The sequence below is a fragment of the Thalia democratica genome, chromosome 9 (genome assembly GCF_965202585.1).
Source record: "Thalia democratica chromosome 9, ktThaDemo2.hap1.1, whole genome shotgun sequence".
Lineage (NCBI taxonomy): Eukaryota > Metazoa > Chordata > Thaliacea > Salpida > Salpidae > Thalia > Thalia democratica.
Genome location: NC_139173.1, coordinates 13,417,654 through 13,428,172, shown reverse-complemented (window position 1 = coordinate 13,428,172; position 10,519 = coordinate 13,417,654). Strand labels below are relative to the sequence as shown.

General features: G+C 24.8%; 1 protein-coding gene across 1 annotated transcript; it reads left to right on the top strand.

Moving 5' to 3' along the window:
* Positions 1–3,822: 3,822 nt before the first annotated feature.
* LOC145844106 (protein transport protein Sec61 subunit alpha) lies at positions 3,823–9,872 on the top strand. The gene is made up of 10 exons (XM_082951454.1): positions 3,823–3,930; positions 5,263–5,396; positions 5,612–5,796; positions 6,214–6,349; positions 6,652–6,805; positions 7,103–7,263; positions 7,449–7,646; positions 8,105–8,260; positions 8,452–8,564; positions 8,822–9,872. Exons 1-10 carry the CDS (start codon positions 3,924–3,926, stop codon positions 9,006–9,008), a joined length of 1,431 nt encoding a protein of 476 aa, XP_082807580.1. The 5' UTR covers positions 3,823–3,923; the 3' UTR covers positions 9,009–9,872.
* Positions 9,873–10,519: the final 647 nt, after the last annotated feature.

Sequence of the window (10,519 nt, the reverse complement as noted above, 5' to 3'; positions counted from 1 at the left end):
TGTCTTTATTTAGTTAAATTATGTTTCCTTTAATTATATTTTAGTTTAATTTAGTAGTTGCTTTACATTGATTATTTATTACTCTCTTGACCACTTAATTTATTTAAAGTTTCGTTTTTTTTTACTGAAAAACTATTTATATTTTATGTTTAGCTTCTAATGTATGTTTCTGACATCAAATAAGAAAGTATATAAAATATTAGAAAAGTTAGAGAATACTATTTTATTGGTACCTGATCGGAATTTTAAAAACTTCTACTATTACAAAACTAAAAAAAATATTGGTATACACAAGTATTTTAAATGTACAATTACTTATAACAGAAATATCATGATTGTAGAACAATAACTGAGATATTATAATCCAGTTAATTTGTTTCGCTAGGATCTTTGTTAAGAAACAATTAACTTTAGATTTTGAATAGTTAACTTCGATATATATATATATATATATATGTTTTAAAACTACTAGATAATATAAACTTTAGATTTTTGTTTCTGATTTTACATATCATTTATCGTGAAATTAAGTAGAAATAACTATACGAAATATTTTTTGTTGTACAAAATTTAGCACAATGACTTATTGGGTATAAACCGTAGATAAGTTATTTAAAACTTGGATTTTTTTTATATAAAATTTAAAACGTAATCTTTGTAAAAGTTTTCTTTAGTTTTAAGATTCAATTTAAATAATTAAAAATAATAATTAATATCATTACTAATATAAATGGTAGGTGTATAAATATTTAGTTAACTATAAAAAATATAGAGTTCAAAATAATAATTAAAAAAATAGTTGGTATGGTAGTATAAGTATGATAAAAAAAAAATTAATTGATTGTTGAAGGTTACTAGTAAAATTAACTAATTATTTTTTTTTTGTTTTCAACCAATGAAACATAAGATTTAATTTTTAGTTAGATTTCAGTTTAGTGAGGACAATAAAGAAATCGACGCCCAAAATTAATCTTTACAAACTTAATGTAAAGGAAGATTTCACCCTACGCTGGTCATCGAATAAATATAATAGAAATATTTCTGTAAATATTTATTTTTTTGTTTTTATGTTTTGATTATTATATACTGGATACGTAAAATTAAATTTATAAACTTAGTTTGTTTCGGCAAAAACCTAGATTATTAGTTAATACATTTAAACTAAATGCTAAATTGTTTAAGAATAACTAAAAAATGGTGAATAAATAAAATAAAGTTTAATATTTAAAAATTTATTTAAAATAAGTTTAGAAATTACTTATATTAAGATTTTTTGTTTTCAAAATATGGTAATTTTTTTTTATATTGTACCTAAAATGCTCTATAAACTTTACGTCATAAGCGACGTGTAATGCTACTTACAATAGGTGGCGTATATAATATCATAGTGCCACAAAGTAAGTTTACAATTCAAATGTTGTTAAGTTTACAGCAAGCAGTACAGAATTAGCTGGAAAGGTGAAAGACATGATCTCTGTTTTTATTTAAGTCAAATCAATATTTCGAAATTTAGTTAATTTATTTTTCTAACTTAAACATTATTAAGTTATGTAAACTAGTTGTTTGTGATCTTACTTTTATCCTGAAATTATGGTAATTTGTCGATTAATAAAAATTACTAATAAATCAATTTATAAGAAAATCAATAAAGCTGTTAATGTTTTTGAATTCATTTGTGTAAAGCATAGATCTTAACACTCTTTACATATTATAATAGACCTGTGCAACTTAAAATTACGAATAATACTTAAACCAACTTAAAGTATTAAGTATTTTTTCAAAGTTTAGTAGACATTTTTTATCAATAAATTTTTGATAATAATTCTTTAGAGGTGTTTATCAAATATATCAAAATAATTTGTTGTAAATTATTCAATTGTTTTACAATTTCTAAAAAGAAATTAACAGCTCCATTTACAGTCTAGGAGTTTATAAGTATATTTGTCTATTTTTCTACTCTTTTGAGTTTATGGATGAATCAATGTTAAGAGCTTTATAAATAAATATATTATAGGGTAGCCACACACTCAGGCTAGTTAGAAATATTAAAAAACTCATGCTACTTGTATTTTTTCAGATTATTTAATAAAAAGTATGCCTATATAAATCTTGTATGCAAAGCTTTTGTTAATTTTTTTCTTAGTTCTCTGGCTAGTTAGTTGGCCTGATAGTGTAGGGGTCCTAATGATGGCTTCAAAAAATCTCTTAGTTGAACAACCTAATGGTCAACTTTTATACAAAGAACGTTTTTAATACTTCAAAATCAACTCTTTTTTGTTATAATTAGATATTTCTTCACATTAATAAAGCCTAATGTTATTTTTGTAGTATGATTTAAAAAAATTTCTTGATTATAGTAAATGTTTTCAGTTTTAAGCTCAATTATATTTTCATAAATTTCTCTTAAACTCAGGCTCACTATGTAGCTCAAGCTAAGCTATAATCACCCTGGCTGGCTTTTTTGTTTCAAAAAGTTAAAACCCTGATGTTATAACAGAGTAATTTGATAGTTTATAGTAAAACTTGAATTATTTAAATTAGTTTGCTATTAATCTTTCAACTCCATGTTTTATCAATTGTTTGTCTTTAGGTTTTTGGCTGTTCTAAGTCCACATTAGGGTGCTTATAAATATCTTTAATTTTTCAGCTGATTTTTTTTTTCATGTGGCAAATTCCATAAAAACACTGTGTGCAAAATTTTAGATAATTTGAAAAAATTTCACCTTGGAAAAGTTCAATTTTCTGAAAACCACCCTAACGCAAACTGTATGGGACAAAAATTGACCTTGGAGTTTCTAGCTGGAAGTTTTTTACACGTGGCAATTATCACATAAATACATTGTACACAGTTTAAGATAATTTGAAAAAGTTTCATGGAGGCAAATCTTGATTTTATGTAATTTTTGTCACTTTTAGTAATTTTTTTTTAGTTTTCAGTTTTTTTTCAAAAAATTTATTTCACCATAAAATTTTCTTTAAATTGTCTTGAATTACCGACAAGGTGTTTTTGTATTTATTGCCACATGTAAAATTGTTCAAGTTAAAAACTCAAAAGTCAAAATTTTTGGTCCCATACAGTTTGCATTGAGCAAGGTTTTCAGAAAATAATTCTGCCAAGGTAAAAGTTTCTTTAAATCATCAAAAAAATTTCAGTGGGTATTTGTGTGGTATTTGCAAAGTGTTAAAAATTTTAAGCTGAAAACTCAAAGTTGGCTGTATTTATAAGCACCCTTGTCCACTTGCTTATATTATCATCAGAAAGTTAATTTCAACTTGATATTTTATCAACCACAACATAATTATCATAGTATTTATATATATTTTTTAATTGTCATCTTAACTAAAAAAAGTTGTTTTACCTTTAAAAATGTTTAAATATAACAGTTCTTTTTCTTAAAAGTTGCTATTTTGACTAAAAAACATTATAAACATCAAATATATAATACAGATCTAAAATATGTGTAGTTCTTCTCTTATATACCCATATTGTGTAGTGGTGGCTTTAATACAACCTTCATTATTCAAGTTTCGAAAAAAAAAACTTATTAAAATTTTGATTGTTATTTGTTTTTACTTTTGATGCTTTAATTTCAAATAGTTTGTTAAAGGAAATACCCATTAATATAAATATACATTAAGATGTAACTATTCAAAGAAAAAAAATTAAGTGTTTGTTAGCAAAAGATCCTAGCAAAACAAGTTCACTGGAATATATAATAGTAACAAATTATACAGTATCCTTCTAGTGTGATAAAAGAAAGGGTACTGTATAATTTGTTATCATATATAAAAACCAACTCTTTAAAATCGAATATTTCTGCAGTTTTGTCTAAAGTTGCTAGTTATTAAAACTATTTACAATACAACTAACAGGTTATATTTACTAGTTTAGTAGCCTGATTTTCGAAAGATTGAAAGAAGTCATGGGAAGTAAGTAATTTTTATTATCATTTTACTGAAATTGATTTAAAGAAAAACTACAATAAAATGTAATACAATTAAGTAATTAGACATATCAAAACTTAATTTATTGTATAAAATAAATAAAAACTCAGAAAGTTAGAAACGTTTTTAAAAAATAAATTTTTGAGTTTGTAAATGTAGTTTAAGTTTTTGCAACGTATAGGTATAAACCTTTAAAAATATAGTAGAAATACTAATACAACTATAACCTAAGTAAAGGCTTTCCCAACCTAATTTTCAAAATATCCATGAAATTAAAAACAAAATATATCTAACAAATTTCAAAACTAAAAAATTACAATGTTAAGCAGTTATATTTAAATCTTATTTTTTTAGTTAAAAACTATACAAACATGTTATGGAATGTAAAAAATTAAGCTTAAAAAATCTTTGATATTAGAATAGTAAAATTTAAGGGCATAGGGGGGGGTAAACACCCTTTTTTGGTTTTTGATCTTATTTTATATAGTTTTTACCAAGCTACAAGATGCTTTTTACAGATTAAAAAAATTCAAAATAATTTTTGAGTTATAGGCAGTCAAAGTCGGAGCCAACAATAGGATCCTTATGGGAGGCGCAAACTAAAACAGCAAAAATAGACTATTTTACTAAAAATCTATCTTCTCCTACGTTTTTTGAGTTAACCACCTCAAACTTTCAGGAAATGTTCCTTGATATATTTAAAAAATTCTGTCGGAAGGAATTTTGAAAAAAATAAAAAATAAAAATTTTATATAAAAAATAAACAAAAAAAACAGTTTTTTTTTTGTTTTTTTGTTATAAAATTTTTATTTTTTAATTTTTTTAAATTCTGTTCCGACAGAATTTTCTAAATACTGCAAGGAACATTTCCTGAAAATTTGAGGTAGTTATCTCAAAAAACGTAGGAGGAGATAGATTTTTAGTGATTTCTAGTTATTTGCTGTTTTAGTTTGCGCCTCCCATAAGGATCCTATTGTTGGCTCCGACTTTGACCGGCTATATCTCAAAAAATATTTTGAATTTTTTTAATCTGTAAAAAGCATCTTGTAGCTTAGTAAAAACTATATAAAATAAGATCAAAAACCAAAAAAAGGTGTTTACCCCCCCTATGCCCTTAACCTACATTAAGTTTTCTTCTCTATATAAACAAAATAACCCAGTAAAGATTATAAACAATAAAACTATGTTTTACATTTTGATTGCTATACTAAAGTTTATTTTTTAATATAGATTATGGTAGTGTAACATTTGAAAAAAGTTTAAGTTACATGTTAATTTTATTTCACAACTTAAGATTAATCATTTATTTTCTTCAAGTGAAATTTTTGGAGTGTGTAAAGCCATTCTGTGCTGTTTTGCCTGAAATTGAAAAACCACAAAGGAAAATACAATTTAGAGAAAAAGTTCTATGGACGGCTATTACTTTATTTATATTCCTTGTCTGTTGCCAGGTAATAATCATTATTGTGTAATGTAAACATTTTATTTTTGTTTAATAAATATGTTTAAAACTTGACTTATAAAAAAAATATTGAATAAACCAATAGCCCTAAAGTTTTTTAGTACAAAATTTAGTCGTATTTAAAACAAATTGATAACGGTTGCACCTGCACAAAGTTATATTACTTCTTATTACAAGTTATTGAATTTAGCTGTGTTTTGATAGATACCTCTGTTTGGCATTATGTCATCAGATTCTGCTGATCCTTTTTACTGGATGAGAGTAATCATGGCATCAAACAGAGGAACTCTGATGGAACTCGGAATTTCTCCAATTATTACTTCTGGTCTGATTATGCAACTCCTAGCTGGTGCTAAACTTATTGAAGTTGGAGATACTCCTAAAGACAGGTTTGAAAATTAGAACTTATTTTTATTTTACTATTATAATTATTTCAGTTTTAAAATATAAGTTATTTTATTAAAATTTATAATATTTTACTAACAAGCTCAGATATCATATGTTTTAGTTTTCTTTGTAGTGTATTAGTAGTGGTTCTAGATTATAATTTTATCTAAAATGTACTGTATAATTAGAATTGTGTTAGATACTAATGTTGAGAAATTTTAAAGTAGTAGCCTAATATTTTATTCACATGCTAAACTTCCATGCTCTATAATTAATGTTTTATATGTGAATACTTAGTTTGCGAGTTTTGTTTTGTTTTTATTACACTAAAAGAACAAAGGTAAAGTTTGTTTTTTGTTAAAAATCACAGTATTTTAAATTTACATGCATGTCTAATGTAATATAATTATTTACAACAGAGCATTGTTTAATGGAGCACAGAAATTGTTTGGAATGATCATTACGATCGGACAAGCTATTGTTTATGTTTCCACTGGAATGTATGGCTCACCAACTGAAATGGGATGGGGAATATGTCTTCTTATTATCATTCAGGTATCTTCATTATATCAACGATTAATTAAATTTACCCAATTTTTCAAGTTATTTTGTCTTGTGTAACAAATTTATTTATAAATCTTTAGTTTTTAGTTTTTTTTGTTTAGATTTTAAATAAATATACTTAAAGTTTTAAAAAGATAATAAAGAAAGTTAAAAGTATAGTGTATGTTCTTATTAAAATTAATTTTGTGTTTTATATATTTTATTTTTAAGTTTTGTGCAAAACAATAATTATTGAGTCCATTCAGCTAAAACTTACAAAATTGTTTAAAAAAAGGAATTAATGTTTATAACAGCTCTTCGTAGCCAGTTTAATTGTTCTTCTGCTTGATGAATTACTCCAAAAAGGCTATGGTTTAGGTTCTGGTATTTCTTTGTTTATTGCTACCAATATCTGTGAAACTATTGTATGGAAAGCATTCAGTCCAACCACCATCAACACTGGAAAAGGTAACTACTAAGTTAAAAAAAAAATTATCAGTATACTTTAAAATACCTTTATACATTTTAGTTGACAAATAAAAGTTTTACAGGCTACTTTTAGCTAAAAAAATTGGTAATATTTAAAAGTTGTAATCATGTTTTAGCTTATTTTGTTACAGGGCAATTTCGTGTTAAATTTTAAAATTATTAGTGTTGAATATTGTTTAAAAGTACATTTAATTAAATTTTATATATAAACTTTTAGTTTCTTTCTAAAGTTGGAAACAAGGTTTAGAACTGTTTAAATTTTTTGATAAATTTTAGGAACCGAATTTGAAGGAGCAGTAGTGGCTTTGTTTCATCTTCTTGCTACAAGATCTGATAAAGTTCGCGGTCTTCGTGAGGCTTTCTATCGTCAAAACCTTCCCAACTTGATGAACTTAATGGCTACCTTTTTAGTTTTTGGAGTGGTCATATACTTCCAGGTATTTAATTATTAAAAAACTATTTATAAATATTTATATTGCTAGATATGAAGTTTACTTTAAATTAGTTTGAATTAGACACATCAGAGTTTAATCAACTATAGATTCAACAGAATGTAATCATTTAAAAATGCTATTTTAGATATAATTTATCTTATGCGTAATATAACAATTTTTATAAACAGGGTTTCAGAGTTGATTTACCAATCAAATCAGCACGCTACAGAGGACAACAAAGCAGTTATCCAATCAAACTTTTCTACACATCAAATATCCCCATTATTTTGCAGTCTGCACTTGTTTCCAACCTATATGTTATTTCACAAATGCTCTCACTCAGATTCCAAGGAAACTTCTTCATTAACTTACTTGGTGTATGGGGTGTAAGTTTTTCGTGTAAACTAGTTTTAATTTTCAAAACTATTCATTAAGTTATTTTTTGTTTTGAAATTTTATTAATTATTTTTTTTTACAATTTTGCTGTCTGTACATTTGTAAAAACAGCAATTTCTTAATTAGTCATTTCAATGTTTTTAAAGTAATTATGAATTTCAATAAAAGACTATCCAAATAAAATAATTTCTAAGGTTTTTATTTTGTTAAAATTTACATGCCAAAATTACAACAAGAAATAAATTAATAGACTATTTTTTACAAATTTTTTTTTTTTTCATATTAATATACTTGAATATATTTGAAATAGATTTATTTATTATAAGTTTACTGAGGACGGATTATAAATCTGAAAACGTTTGAACTAATGTAATATGCAATAAATTTGTAGATTTTTCAAATCTAGTATTTTATTTTTTCTAATTAAATATATTTGTTTATTTCTTAGGATGTTGAAGGAGGCGGTCCAGCCCGTTCATACCCAATCGGTGGTTTGTGCTATTACTTGTCTCCCCCTGAATCCTTTTACGGAATCATTAACGACCCAATACATGCAATCTTCTATCTCATATTTATGCTTGGCTCATGTGCCTTTTTCTCTAAAGTAAGTAAACATGTAGATTTAATGTATAAGTAGAGTTTTATATACTTAGCTTTTTTTATTTACATACATTTAATAAACAATTTAAATCATTTTGAATTGTTTTAGTTACTGTGGATAATATCAGTTATTATTTTTAATATTTAACTTTTTTTTTTTTTGGATATTTTGATTTAACATATACATAATGTTAGACTTGGATTGATGTATCTGGATCTTCAGCTAAAGACGTTGCTAAACAATTGAAGGAACAGCAAATGGTAATGAGAGGTCATCGTGACACTTCAATGATCAAGGAATTGAATAGGTAAGAGAATTTGTAACTACACGTTCAAACAATAAAATTATCTTGTTTATGTTAAAATTTACTTTTTTGTTAGTTACATAAATTTCAAAAGCCAATATTTTTAATTTGTAATTGTTCTTTTTCTATTGTTAAAAACTATGTGTATAGTGTGGAAAGAATGCTGTTCCATAATCTTAGGAGATTAATATACTATCTTTTAAAATCAGATAGTCATTTAATAAAACGATTTGGTTTACAATATTTTTTAAATTAAATAGATACATTCCTACTGCCGCTGCTTTCGGTGGTCTTTGCATTGGTGCACTTTCAGTGATGGCCGACTTTATCGGAGCTATTGGATCGGGAACCGGTATATTGTTAGCTGTAACAATCATCTACCAGTACTTTGAAATATTTGTCAAAGAGCAACAAGAAGTTGGAGGTGTTGGAACTTTGCTTTTCTAAATATTATATTTAATTGAATTTTATCGATGAAACTCGTTTTATAATTTTAAGTTTATTTAATTTACTAGTGACTAATGATAAAGACATTTAGCCCTAATATAACAGAAAACGAGTTAACTTTTGGATAAACTGTATAATTTTAAGTTTGACAGTGTACACGTAGTTAATTTTGCTATTTGAACTATATAAAACAAATGTTGTACTAACATAGGTTAAAGTTAGAGCCATCAGATTACGACACATAATTTAGTTTGTTAATTCTGTAGAATAACTAAAAAAAATTACATTGAAAAACCATAAGCATGAAAAAGCCGTTCGATCACGCTTTTGTTAAAATTTTAAATTATAATTTCTGATACTAGTATTTGCCTCAATTTACTTGAATAATAAAAAAACTAATAGTTTTGATGTTAATGTATATGATTATTGATAAAGCTTACAAATTATTTTCATGTAAAAAGATGTATAAATTTCCTACAAGATTCAATTTACATTGTACTTTAAACTTACCTTAATTTATTGCCCTAGTTGGTGGGAAACGATAAGATAGTATAGTTTTATACTCTGTATGTGACCCAAAATTTCCCGTTTATGTTAGGCTTTTGTTTTGCGTGGGATTTTGGGTGTTTTTTATTTTGTTAAAGTTTTTTTTATAGTTTTAGCCAGTCAAGTTTTTTAGTGTTAAAATAAACTCAAAAACAAAACGATTAAAATTCTCCTTAGAGTGAAAATAATATATTGATTAGATTTTTTATTTGCTGTCCTAGGTAAATATTTGTACTTTCTATCTCTATAACTTTTATCCTCTTATTTTTATGATATTTTTTATTTTGTGTTTTTGCTAATAAAATTATCCGATGGTTGTTATAACTGTTTTTTGTTTTAACGACTTACTATTGTAAATGTAAGTGTTATTTAATAGTTTCAAAGCAACTTAAAACTTATAAAACCTACACCAAAAAATAAAACACTAGATTATTGTAATTATATTTCTAGTAATTAAAGAACTTATAGATATTTAATATACATAAAGAATTACTAAGAATTTGTTTATAATTTCAAAAATCTAAAAGTAGTTACTTTGCGGTTTTTTTTTTTGCATAATTCTTAGTATTTTTCTACTTAATAGTTTGAGAAAGTTAAACTTTAAATTTTTTCGTTCACTAGTACTTTAAAAATTAACTTTAGTAAAAATTATTCTTTATGTTTCGAATCATTTTAAAGTAGCTAGTTTATAGATTTAAAACTCGCACATGAATATTTAAACTTAATGTTATCTTAAAATCTTATTAACTTACATATTTAGCTCAAAAATGTTTCTCCAAATAAAAAAACTTAATTCTTTATAAGACATAAAATGTTCTATAATTCAATAGTCTATATGTATTAGATAAGTTCAATAAAGGTTTTCATTTTATCCAGTAAAACACTGTTAACTCCTTAGTTTGATAGAGTGCCAAAGTTTAGTTATAATAAAACAAACTATTTTTTTCAGTTTGATCACTACATTG